General features: G+C 47.3%; 1 protein-coding gene across 1 annotated transcript in view; it reads right to left on the reverse strand.

The window, feature by feature from the left end:
• LOC146771976 (phosphoenolpyruvate carboxykinase [GTP], mitochondrial-like) overlaps window positions 1-13,971 on the reverse strand; it is a 135,109-nt gene that overhangs the window by 9,489 nt on the left and 111,649 nt on the right. Inside the window, exons 4-9 of the mRNA XM_085640244.1 lie at window positions 11,016-11,219; window positions 10,216-10,403; window positions 9,839-10,001; window positions 9,459-9,677; window positions 5,716-5,853; window positions 3,630-3,725 (exon numbers count right to left, since the gene is read on the reverse strand). Coding sequence (XP_085496370.1) covers window positions 3,630-3,725; window positions 5,716-5,853; window positions 9,459-9,677; window positions 9,839-10,001; window positions 10,216-10,403; window positions 11,016-11,219 — 1,008 coding nt within the window. The remainder of the gene's footprint in view (window positions 1-3,629; window positions 3,726-5,715; window positions 5,854-9,458; window positions 9,678-9,838; window positions 10,002-10,215; window positions 10,404-11,015; window positions 11,220-13,971) is intronic.

The following is a 13,971-nucleotide window of genomic DNA, read 5'->3' on the forward strand; positions in this document are numbered from 1 at the left end:
TGGATTCTGGTAGGGCGAGTGGCAAGATTCGCTTAGGAGCGGTTCCGAGTCCACAGGCAGCTTCCTTTTTAGCGGGATCCAGAAAGGGTCCAAAGGTGGCTCCGAAGTTATCCTCCGTTCGTGGATAACCATCCTGCCGGTGATGGCGTCGATGACATGTGACGGAGACGCCTCAGGAGGTGTAGTTGTGGTGTGGGCGACCCGTGTCCTGAGTTGGAATATTTTTGGGATCGTGGACGGAGGCGGGCCAAAAGTAATGTTGGCTGGCACCGAAGAGGCTGCTGGGGCTTTTATTGGGCCGGAGCCCGACGTGTCCTGGAGGACCGTTTTGGTTTTGCTGCTTTGTGCTGCACCAGGTCGGACTTGGAGCGTCTTTGAGGCTTTTGTGCCGACCAGGTCTGTCGAGGCGGTCGTCGACTTTTTCAGCGCCTGCGGGTCATCGAGTCGAGGGGCGGGAATGGCCGTCGACGTCTTCGATGCATGAGGCTTCGGTGTTGCCGTGGAAGAGATGTGAGACGCAGCCGGCAGTGTGACCTTTGGTGTCGGAGTCGATGGCGTCGACGCCGGGAACCGATCAGGTTTGTTGGCACCGAAGGCCTTTTTCCGTATGCCGACTCCGACGTCGGCCGCTTCAAGTTCGGCACCGAAGTCTGGCTTGGTGCGCTCGGTGCCGACGCGCTTCGCTGGCGTCGAAGGTGTGGAAGGCCTCGATCCGACCAGCGCCACTTTTGGTTTCGGTTTCGATTGAACCAGTGCAGCTTTCGGTTTCGGTTTGGAAGAAGGGAAACCAGCCGGTTTAGGTAATAATGGCTGCCGCTGAACGTCCGAGGCCGGGCCCGAGGGCGGGGCCGAAGAACTGCGGGATAGGTCTCGGGTAAGGCCCGAAGGCGATCCCTCGACCGGAGCCATAGACTGTGGCACTGGGCTCTCTTCAGTCTGAACGGGTAGGCCTTGCTCGTCATTGGAGCTACTCTCTTCGGCCCCTAAGGCCTCATCGTAGTCTCCTACCTCGGTGTCGTCTTCATCTCTGCGAAAGAGTGATTCGTCGACATCGTTCGATCCGGAGTCATGTTCGGAAACGGGACTGGAGGGTAGGATCTCCAATTCTTCGACATCTTCGGTCTCGGCGTTGAAGATGTCTGCCGGGGCCGGTGCCGCGCTTCGAGTCTTGCCGCTCGTCGATTCCGTAGAGTCTTCTTAGAACGGAACCGGGCACAGGCCATGCATGTCGATTCATCGTGATCCGGCGAAAGGCATTTGTTGCACACCGGATGGACGTCGATGTGGGGATATTTCGCATTGCATACCGGACATCTTTTGAACGGTGTCCTCGATTCCATCGTCGATGTCGTCGATGGGCAGGTAAGAAGCGAAAAGTCGGTGCTGAAAGTTGTTAAACTAACAAAGGAGTATCGAAACCGATCGAGAAAAACAGTACCGACGCGAACTAAAGGCCTTTTGGCCTCGATAAAGTTTTTCCTAACTTGAGCTAAGATAGCACATCCGAACCCAATGGCGGAAAAAAACAATCTGAGGATGGAGGGGATGCCCATGCGCACTGTAGTCCAGGGGAGGAGTCACCTATCCCAGGATACCTCGAAGACTCTTCCAGGACAACAACGTGCAAACATCCGGACCCAACACTAGGCGGCGATCTATGCACAGATATGAATTCAGCAGCCCACATGCCTCGAACTGTAAGCTACATGCTGTCACAAAGCAGCTGCAACAAAGTCCTCCATTGGAGTCTAGTGTGCCATGTCTGTTATTAATGGGTTATATCACTCAATTGAAGTTTACCCCACTGTGATCTCTGCTTTGGATCAATGATCAGGCTCTACCTCAAAACAAGAACACCAACCATCTGAGAGAGTACGCCACTGGCTCTAGGAAGGCTTCGGGATGATTGCCCTTCACACCCTCTGCGAAGCCCACGCATTTTAGACTGATGTGGCAGGTTCGTCCCGCTGCATCCTCTACTTCATCTATTTAGAAGATACAGACTTGTTGGCTTGCACCTCCTTAACCACTTCAAGTTTGGATATTCAGTCCAGAGCTTCATTGACTTGATTCACTGTATTCTTAGATCCTGGTGGGGGAGCACCACACCCATGCCCACTTCCCTAATATTGATCTATGGAGATGAGCATGAGAACTGGATCATCACTGAATGAATTCTGCAGAGACTGATGAGTCAAGGTGGCTTGCGCCTGCATTGTTGTGACACAGCCAAACCCGGGGTCCATCGGTGCTATGCCATCTAACTTCGCAAATGTATCCATTTTACCTTGCTTCAGGATGAGGCTGGGTTTATCTTTATTCAAACACTCAGAAAGGGGGTGGGAGAGGAATGTAATTGATCCACCATACATCCTGCCAGATACAATAACCAAACAACGCAGTGTAAATTCCCTTGGGGTGTAGTGCAGAAAATTGTGTTCTACCTAAATTCATGGAGGTCTTACTTTTAGATAACAAGGACCCTCACCCACTAAGAATGAGTGCTTCATCCTCTGGTCCTGCTCCTCGTTGAGCAAGTCCCAACAGGCTTGAAAGATGGAGCGCTTAGTGGATGGGTTGCCTAGGCGATATGTAAAAAGGGCTTGTAAGAGGTGACTGAGGATCACCTGGAGATAAACAGTAGTTTATTTATAACTTTTTTGCTACCTTCGCCAAGGTTAAAAAGTTGAGTCTGACATGATGAAATAAAGTAGTCCTATGTTCTCCGTACTGGTCAATGAGTTTCTGCCTAGTGTTGCCTCTATAGGTCGGTAGCATTTGTTAGCTCAAAGGGAGTAATATGTAAGCCCCAATCAAAATCTTGTCCTTAATCTAGATATGTGTAAAGTTTTGAAAAATAGAGAGAGAGAGAAAAAAGTGTACAAATGACAAACTACAGTGAGAAAGACAATAGAGAGCGTTTATACTAAACTGTTTGTTGCATCGCCTCTATAGACCCTAGTGGTCTGTAGTTCATGCATCATGAGGAGCAAGGGCCTGGTGAAATCCTAACAGTCAGACAGTCGTTACAGGTTACACAGGCAAGTAACCCCTGAATTGCAGGCTCATGACCTCTGAAGGGTTTATCTTTAGCCATGGCATCTCAAGGGTTTGGCCTTTCACCATTCAATCCCACCACTTTGTAGAGCGACTGCATCTCTAAAACTGATTGTATGCCTACCATGCTGAAAATGCCCAACAGCCTCTTGTACGTCCCTCATCTAGAGACCTAGCTCATGTCCAGTAATGGATGTAACTACTATACAGCCCTTACACGTGTCAGGTTACGTAGAGGTCAAACACATACACACCCCATCTTAGGTTAACGCTGCTGATCTGCTTTTTTTTTTATTTTTTACACAATACTAGGCAGACCCTACTACTCACAGTGAAGCCATGATGGGCAAGGATCCTGCATCTCAGACCTCACTGGGTAAGGTCTCTGCCAAGCTACTTTCGGACCACAATGAGTGGGCTGGCATACCTCTAACCTTGAAAGGCACTTAACACTTGGCATCCACTTCTCAAAGGCCCCATGTTGGGTGACTCTCCCCATGCTTCTGCCAAACAAGTCGATGGAGGCATTCCCACAGCTGTCAAATGCAGATTGGGTTTGGCACAGGTCTTACCTTTATGTTCAGCTGCTGCCGTGGACTCTGATCGCATAGCGGCACCGACAAACACCCCGTGACGCCAGCTGAACGACTCGTACACCAAAGGCACTCCTAGAAGTGAAAGATGGCAGAGGTCACAACACCGTACAGAAACTGATGGGGTTTCAAGGGGTAAGGCGGGAGGCCTGAGAGTTAGGCGGTGACCTTTAAGTGGTACCTCACAGCAAACCTCGAAGCTACTGCTCCACAATAAAAATGCCACTGTCAGATATGCTGCGTTTAATAACTGGGCTACATGGAGTTTGAAGCATGTGCAGAACAAGATGAAGTCATCACAGACTGAAACTGATCATGGGACCTGCTGAATGTTTCCCAGATACCCAAATAGTGCCCCAGGTGTTTTCACTACTTAAGGCATTTCCAAAAGCAAGATTCAAGAGGTCCTGAGGCTCCAGGGTGGACTTCCCTGAGATTCACAGGGATCATTTTAAGCAGCAAGGTAAGGGGACCCACAACATGACTTGGAATACAAATAATGGAAAGATTACTTCTGCAGTTTAGATGAGGTCATAACCTGATTCATGTGCGATGTGACATGGGAGACCGAGACAATGGAGGGAGGGCCATGTTAAATAAGTGGTGCGCCTCAAGATAACCAGATCACCACAAATCCCATTTATAAAACCATAATTGGAAGATCGTGGGCAAAGATATGGGGGGTGGGGCTTGCATGTGGGAAGTAAAGATCCACCCCACATGGGTATTCACTGTGGGGAAAAGCTACTGAAGTAAACAGCCAAGTATTGAGAGTGAGAGCCAAGTGATGAGAGAGGCTATGAGCAGTAAATACCTGCCCCCATGGAGCTATGTATGGGTGAATGGCTGTGGATATTAAATAACCAGCCCTGCGGGCTAATAATTGTGGTGACTGTCTACAGGTAATAAATTCCCACTCCTCAGTAGTGGCTCCTGGTGGGAGTGCTGCGGGCGGTGAGGCGGGACGGGGGAGGGGCAGGGTAGGGGGTAGTAAACCACGGAATACGGCCAAATTGAGGTAAGTACATAAATAGATAAAACTAATTACATTACGCACATTTGGCGTTGCGGCGTGCGCAATGTGATTTGTTTTATTTATTTATTAATGTACTTACCTCCGTTCGGCCGTATTCTATGGTTTTCTACCCCCTCCGCCCCGCCTCACCGCTCCGCAGCACTCCCACCAGGAGCCGCTACTACCACTCCTGGGTGGTAATAATGGAGCTGAAATGCTGTGGGCTGTGCATTCTAATCCCGAAGGATGTATAATGGTGATATAAATGATGGGAAAAGCAATAGGCAGAATATACCCTCTAAGATTTTAATAGACATTTAAAAAACGCCATGACCCCGCATTTTATTGAATAATAGTATGCACTGAAAAGAAACACTGGAGGTGAAAACTATCTTCTATAAACACCCCCTGAGGAAGATCGTAATGGAGGTGAAGACCTAGGAGCAGTAAATCCCAAGGCCTGGGGTATAAATGGAGGTGAAAGTTTCCAGGGGAGAGGAGATGGCCTAACGGCCATGGCGGTCGACCTCGAATCTGGGGAACTGGGTTCGAGTCTCGGCAATGATGCTGAACATCCTGTGATTCTAGGCGAATCACTTAATCTCCCTTTGCCTAACAAAAATGTAATGCAATTGGTGCTCATGTAGAGTGCTTCGATACCCGATTCGGGTCAAGTTGGCGCTATATAAAACTCTGTAAAATAAAAATTTAAAAAACAGGCAGTGAAGCCTCAGGCCCAGAGTACAAACGAGGAAAAAGGAAAAAAAAAGGCTAAGATCAATAAAATTCCAAGCCTGGTGTTAGCAATGGTGGCTATATATTTCTCAACAACTTTCATGTATTTCGGGTTATCAGCAATGGTGAATGCCTATGGGCTTCAAATACCCACCATGCGTATATGAAGCAAGATGGGGAAAACCCTATGAAATGTACTATTTCACTGATAAAGATCACCCTACCTCCTCCACCAGCAGTGCTCCATCACCTTTCATCAGCAGCTGATGGCATCACTAGCCCCCCTCTCTCATGTATACCACTAACTGGACTTACCTTTGGGTCTCCGGCCCCCAAAGATGATTGCTTCAATGGGGACTCCTTCTGGCGACTCCCAGGCTTCATCCATGATGGGGCATTGCCCTGCGGGAGCACAGAAACGGGAGTTTGGGTGGGCACATGGCTCCTTGTCACCTGGAAAACAGAAGGGAACAGATTGAGGGTTAATATAAATAAACAAAAATGTATTAAAAAAAAGGGGGGGGGGGGGAGAAGAAGACATCAAGCATCCCTGAGACTATGTGACGATAACACTCCGCCCCCTCCACCTTGCAAGTAGAATGGTCTCCATGACCAACAAGCATTGGCATAGCCAATAGGTCTCGCATTTGGGACCTTATAAGTGTTTAGCCATGCAACAGTTGGTGTTGTTGCACCAAGGATATTGTGCTGCATAACTAAATACTTACAAAGGTCCCAAAAACGAGACCTATTGGCTATGCCAATGCGTGTTAATTTTTGAGATGTTGTGCGGTCCACGGTGTCTGCTAAAGTTTCATGTCGCCCAGGAGTGTGAAAGGTGGCTCAGTGACAGGGAGAGTGGATGAGGGCGTGTAACAAATGATCCTTTAGAGCGCAGATTGGATCTGACAGTCCAAGGAACTCCCCCTGAAAGGAGTTCTTTTTTTTTTATTTTTTTTTAGCAGAGTTTTATATAGCGCAAACTTGACCCGAATCCAATCAGGTATCAGAGCGCTTTACATAGCACCGGTTACGTTACATGAGGACACACATTCATTTTGGTTAGGCACAGGGAGATTAAGTGATTTGCCCAGAATCACACGATGATCAGCGTTGTTACCGAGGCTCGAACCCAGTTCCCCAGGTCCACACAGACTACATGCATTTACACAAATTTGCTTATTTAGGTCTTTCTCGGAAAAGGAGCATGACGGACCTGCACACATAAACCGGCTGTTTTGCCATGGGTACTGCGCAAGCGCTGTGCCGGCGAAACCTGACAACACAGATGGCTTGTGCAATAGGATCCTGTAATTTCCCTTTCTTAGAAGGGTTACTCGCAATCGGTGATTATCTGGCAAATGAGGTTCAGCGTTCACTGAAGCACTAAACCTCGAACCGGACTGCTTTGATATGTTTTAGAGAAAACCCGGTAATTCTGGCTCCTTTGAAATGTTATTTCAAGGAAGTACGAAGCCCCCGCCAAGAGACCCTTATATGTATTGTGCGTTGAAAAAACGTATAAATCAGTCAAATCATAACAAAACTCCCTCTACAGCCATGCATCGTTTCCTGGATAGATGTCATTCTCACGTTTTCATTTTGTTTGCATCACGGCCATTTTGCATATTTTGTCTCCTGCTACTTGTCTAACATTTTATGCATTTAATTTTTTTAATGCTTGAATACTGGTTGCATTGTCCCCCCGGAGCTTTTGGTGTCAACACAACAAGTGTGGCACACCTGGGCATACACGTCATCAATTCAGTCATTGATTAAAAATTAAACATTAAAGTGCAGGTACTCTGACTCCCAGGATACCTGGTTGCAACGCAGAAGTGCAGATACGCTATCATTAAAAGTTTGCTAGTTAAAAATACGGAACTGTGCCTTTCAAATTAAAAAGTGCAGCTACCTAATAACTGTCCATTTAAAGCATGGATTTTCTTGTTAAGGGGCGGACCTCCCTAGTTTAATGAGTCTAAGCCCATTTCGCTCTCGTTTTATTGAAGAAATGCAAACGTCTGTCTGCCTGCTAAATCGCTAAAACATTCCCCCGGTCCGAAACGGAGAGGTCTGAATTGAATCATTCTAATATAAGGCGGATCTCATAATAAAGTTCCTGGCTTGGGAGCCGTGTGCTAACAGTACTCTACGTGCGCATGGTCTGCGGCACGATGACTTGTGAAATGCCTTTGGTTTCTAGGTCATTTCTTTAATTAGAGACCAGTTCAAAGGATGCTCGACCTCTGTGGTTTGTGGCTAGGTGCGAGGTGCGTGAGCCTGAAGGCCACCCTAAAAGAAAGGCTGGCAGCAAGATGAGCAACAGGGCGCGAGGCTTGCAGAACTGAGCCTCACTGTACTAACTGTACAGTATTCTGAGAACCGCTGCTATGAGATCCCCGCCCCTGCACACCTACTGGCTGTACATCCATGAAAATGAATGCGTCCGTCTGTAATGCAACTGGTGCTCATGTAAAGCGCTCCGATACCTTCAGTTCGCGTTGGCGCTTAGTAAAATGACTTTAAAAAAAAAGAAAGAACAGTAGGAGTGGGAGGAGATAGGAAGCACAAGCAGAGGGAAGGGTAAAGCAGCACGAAGGAGCCAGAGGGCATGGAGACTGTAAGCCCAAAAAAAAAAGCAGGAAGTGGGACAAGGGAGGGGGTGGCAAATGGTGAGCACTTTAGCGGCCGCTTTGATGTTCTCAGTGGCCGCGCGGCTCACTGAGAACATCAAAGCGCCCGCGAAAGAGATCAGGCAGGCTGACAAATGGTGCGCGCGCCCCGCGCACATGCACTGTATTTGGAGGACTGAAAAGCACTAGTCTGCACTTCCAGATCCCCCTTTAACAAAAGCTCTCGCGAGAGCAGCGCTAAAGCGCTGGATCAGACGAGACCTGAAAATGGAACACATGTCCCTTCTTACCCTGCATTATCCACTAGTTTCTGGTGTCATAACCATCACAGGGTTTACTCCCTCTCTCGATGTGCCTCGAACCCAGTTCTCCATGCCTCCCAACTCTACCACTGACCCTCACAGTTCAGCTCCCCAAGCATCACAAATCTCAGCACCCAAGTATACATCTGGCCCAGGAGTCACAGCACTTCAGTGAAGCCCAAGAAAATGTTGTTTTCTGTATCATAACTGCTACAGGGATAATTGGTGTTTGGGATTTAACTTTAAACTTGGTCTGAGCATTTCAGCATAGATTACCTCCATGCTGTAAATATGTTTTTGATACAGTTTACTAAATCAACGTTTACAAATTAACAGCCACAGTACTTTTGATATAGGTGGAGACACATCATTCAGTAAAGGCCATTAGGGAAACATGAAACTAAAAAGGATATGTCTTAGAAGCAGGTGGGGCAAATATATCTTGGACTCGTACTAGCCATATCTGTCCCTGTGCAAGCTGTGCAGAGATAGCTCTCTTGCAAGAGTGACAGTGATAGCACTTTGGAAATAACAAAAGTCTGTCCTTGGAACATACCAAATGTGGCTGTGCCGAGTTAGCAGGTTACAGCACCCACTGTGGATGTCCACAGGAAAGGAGTGAACACAGCGAAAAGGTTGCCTTCCTTCCAGTGCTCATCTTATTTAATGAATAATGGAAGGCTGGAAAACTAAGTTAGCCTGGTCAGAATTGTAACTTGTGACAAGCAGCTCACAGGGAATGTCTACATCAAGGACTAAACATGGTGTCATGTTGTCTCATTGTAACACTGTGCAATGCGGAATGGTCAATGGGTCTTCGCTGCATCTGTCATACCGCATAAAACGGACAGGCTTTCTGTGTGTGCCATAAGAGCACACCGGACAGACCATTTCTATTTCCTTGATGGATCTCACAGTTCCCTCTTGCCTCGGATACAAAAGGTGATGGGGACATGCTTGACGGACCACCGGGTCTGTGCTCATAGCCCTGCTAGGCAGTCAGGATTTGGGTATGCCTGTATGCATTGTAACAAAGACTAAAAGGGCCACAAGTCAGGGGGCATAGCCATGATATGGTTACTAAAGGGAATCCTCCATTGCTCCCCTCAAAGGCACTCACCCTGCTTCCATGGTTTGCCAAGCCAGGACATGACCGTAGCCCCTGAAGGCAGAGGCTCGTCGATGCCCTCCCAGTAGACGCCACCTTCACTGGTCTCTGCCACATTGGTGAAGATCGTGTTCTTCTGCATGGTCCTCATGGCATTGGGATTAGTCTTCATGGAGGTACCTGGCGCTACGCCAAAGAAGCCATTTTCAGGGTTGATGGCTCGGAGGCGCCCTGCAGAGGAGACGGAAGCAAAGGGTTAGGGGGAGATGAAAGGGGGAGCATCAGGGAAGGAAATGCAGATGTGTCGAACGAGTGAGTCGAGAGAGAGAAATGAGAGGAGGTTTCACACATGAAGCTAGCAGAAGAGAGCCGCTTGTAGGAAGGATGGTCACCTTCAGCGTCAAACTTCATCCACGCAATGTCATCCCCAACACACTCCACTTTCCAGCCAGGCAGGGAGGGGCTCATCATGGCCAGGTTGGTTTTCCCGCAGGCACTGGGGAAAGCTGCTGCAATGTACTTCTTCCGTCCCTGAGGATTCGTGATTCCTAAAATCTGGAAGAAGTTGGTGAGAAAGACATTTATGAAAATATGAAGCCAGTCCAGCTCTCTATGCCCAGCTCTGCCAGTCATTCTTCCCATCGGTCTTACTCTGCTCACTTGCGCGTGATTAACCCATCATCGCTTAGCCTTGAGCATCCTGTGACCATCTCCCATGCCTCCCTTCTCTGGCCCTTTTCCCCCTCTCACATTTTTGTGCTGTACTTACCAACATGTGCTCAGCCAGCCACCCCTCATCTTTGGCAATGCGGGACGCAATGCGCAGTGCGAAGCATTTCTTGCCGAGCAGAGAGTTGCCGCCGTAACCGCTGCCAAAGGAGAAGATCTCCCTCCGATCTGGCACGTGGGCAATCAGGGTGCTCTCCGGATTACAAGGCCAGCCATTGGTAAGCGGTGCTTTGTGGGAGGCAAGGGGACCCATACACATGAATTTCAAAAGTACAGTCTGACCAGGCTGAAAGAACGAAGCTTATGCCCACATGTCATGCCCTCAAACCCCCATACGAGCGCTTGTTCACACTAAAGAAATTCCTCCCCAGCGATGCTGGTCAGTGGTGGAACTCTTCAAACTTGTTCCCTTGAACCCCCACTCTGGAGACACTCCAATACCAGTCGCAAGCAAATGTCTCCACCCAGCTATGGGATACAACTTATTCCACCCTCCAGCCATTCCCAACCAACCATTCAATACAACACTCCCATTGGCCACTCCACACCCTGTAATACTAAACAAGACACTCAAATACCGTCCAAGCGACACAATACTCCACAGCCCCCACAGTCATGTAACACTTCACACAGCCAGTTACTTGATAATCCACTGCTCTCCCCAAAACTACACAACAAGCCACACTGCTTCTTCTGACCATAATCAGGAAAAAACCCAACTCAACATATCAAGGAAAACGCTACGTTGGACAGATGGGAGATACGCTACCACTTCTTAGTGGACCTCTGGCTCTCCGGACTGGAGCTCCATCTCAGATGGCTATGAAGCTACTTAGTTACCTCGCAATGGCAGGGGTCGTCCCACGGAGTGTAGGCACTTCACAAACTCCTCATCCCCAAGAGTGTCCAGCACACGGGACCCCATCCGTGTCATTATTTTCATACTGGCAACGACGTATGGCGAGTCTGTGACCTGGACTCCGATCTTAGAGAGGGGAGATCCAATAGGACCCATGCTGTACGGAATCACATACATGGTGCGACCTATGGGGCAGACATGATACAATGCAAGGAGCATTACCATACATGGGGATAAGGTTATAATCAGGTAGATTGGAGACAGCGTTTCACTGGTGTGAGAAAAAGAAAGATTAAAAAGTAGGGTGTTATTAAAAATGGAAAGAAAACATAAGGGAGTCAGAGGTAAACTCGAGAGAAAATAATCTCCCTGTGATCGACGGTCACAGATGTTCTTATTCCAACGAATTTGTTCTAATTTCATAATTCGCTTGGAAAAAGCAAATGATATCATATGTAGTATGCAGCATTTAATGATAGGTTACTAGAGGCATCACTTTTAATCCACAAGCACCAGTGGCACATAGCTTTTCCTGTCCTCCCTCAATAACAAAGTGAGATGATGGGCAGGATGTGGAGTGGTAAAAGGCTTTTGCCATTTTTCAGCTCAACGTGGATGGCACCAACTAATTCTATGCTTAAAGACTTTCCTGCAAAAATGGCAAAAGACCGTCAATGTTCAAGCTCGGCGTAGATGGCACTATGCTACTCTTATGCTTACAAACTCTGCTGGAAAAAAAGGCATTTGAGGCGAGTCGTTTGAGAGTGTTCCATATGAAGGAGCTGCACTCCACCTAAAACCTGGAACTACTCAGGGTTCCTATTGTGTGTGCATAATCTATGGGGCACTCCAAGCCTGTAAAATGGCTGGGTATGGATAAGATCAGAAAATGCGCCTTTTTTATAAATAAATACACAAAGGGAGTGGGTTAGAGAAGCATTAAAACAAGGGAGATGTATGTCGGTCAGAGAACATGTGGCAGGTAAACATGACGAAGGAGCTACATTTTGACAGCCGTCCACAACAACAAACCCCTGTAGCTGTCCTTCTACTTCAGCTTTTTATGTTAGAAAATGGGTGGACCTCGTATGTTGTTCTCCATTAGTGAGTGGTCAAAACTATACAATGGCGGCGCCCATAAAGCTTGCATCCTTTTCTTGATTTAAACGGTCTGAATTTAAGGAGTGAAATGGCAGATCATACGCGTTACTGAGATACTACAGCAAGGGACTCTGGAATCCCACTGTCACCGTGATACTCCTTGGTGACTTGTGGTGCCTGGAGTACATGTAGTTCGGGTACTTCAGTGGTGTGTCCATATGTTATAGAGGTTAGTGCCTGTAGTTAGGGTTAGGTAAGGGTTTCCGGTTAAAGGCATGTTTTGCTTTCTTAATGAATCTGACATCAGTCAACAAATCTGGGCTTAAATGTGTTCCACGTTGGTTCTTTATGACAAGCTGGGTGCAGATCTGTTTATTGAGGGCCAAAACTAAAACTGATATTTCGAATTTCAACTCCCCTAGGTACAGGACACACGGATAAACAGAACTACACCAAACTTGCCATGCAAATGGAACTTTACTCGAGGGAGTAAGTGCATTTGTTTAGTGTGGTGTAAACCCGGTCAGTAGTTTGAGAAATTAGAGTTTAAAAAGTGTTCCAGTCTAGACTTGAAGAGGTAAAATTTTAGAGATATCAATCATTAATTTACGAACCCTCCACGCATTCAGAAATCCATGGGCGGGGGGGGGGGGGGGTTAGGGGGGGTGGGAGAGAGAGAGAGAGAGAGAGAGAGAGAGAGAGAGAGAGAGAGAGAGAGAAAAGAGGAGAGAGAGAAAAGAGGAAGTAAAAGAAGAAGAATAAAAAGAAGAATTATTATTATTATTGTTATTGTGTTGTGGCTGCTATTACCCAACACGGAGCACCAAACAAAGAAAAAAAAATACATACGGCAACAGGGTGAAGCTACCCTAAAGCACGTGAGGGCCCCCAAAGGAACCCCATCAAAAACATGGATATATATATATATTTTTTTTAAACATGATGAGACTCAGAAATCAGGTGCTGGATTTGTGAATTCAAGAGCCTCCCAGAGTCCACAGGTTTGCAAAATCCTCAAATGAAAAAAAGAAAAATGAATGATGCAGCTGGAGGTGGCCACACACGAGGTTTGGCAATAGGCCCTGCGGTCAACAATGATGCACATGCTGAAGGCCGCGGTTGGCAGCCTGCAGTAGGTTGGCGAAGGAACTAGCAAACAGCCAGACCCTGATCCCAACCCATGTCTGTGGCCAGTGCTACCCCCACCCCCCCAGAGGTACTGTCGAAGGCCCCATGTGAAGCAGGAAGTGGCTTCCCATAGTGGGTTTGGCCACATGCCAGGCCTTAGCCCTATGTGCCAGCCCTCACTGAGCAGGGCGTCTGCAGCAGGTATTGGCTGTAAATAGAAGATTGGGGGCAAGGAGCAGTTTCAGACGATTTTAAAAAACTGAAATTCACTGAAAAACCAAAGGTTAAAAAAGGAAAGCTATGGTTACCAGTGCATAAGTTTGTAAGTTAGTTCACCGAACCATAACTGGCCGTTTTCAGTAATTTGTGTTTAGGTTTTAGAATCATAACTGCACTTTAAATGTGATTTTTTCAATGAATTTCAGACGTGTTTTTTAAAACACATTTTAAGGTCGTATTACCAAGGCTAACTAGAACTTGAATTTAACCTTTGGCTGTTTTCCACTCAATATATATATATATTATCCTCTAAACAAATTGGTGCTAGAAGGAAGTTAAGGTTGACTAATATTTCAAAAAGTGGCTATACCATGAAACAAATGTGGTCTGAAACTCACAGGTTGCGATGGTGCTTCCACCTGGCGATCCAACTGACCCTGCGCTACGTCAACAGCACGAGTGAAAAATGATTTTGCCCTCCCCCCCACC

This window comes from Triturus cristatus, unplaced genomic scaffold (assembly GCF_964204655.1).
Source record: "Triturus cristatus unplaced genomic scaffold, aTriCri1.1 SCAFFOLD_168, whole genome shotgun sequence".
NCBI classification, from domain to species: domain Eukaryota; kingdom Metazoa; phylum Chordata; class Amphibia; order Caudata; family Salamandridae; genus Triturus; species Triturus cristatus.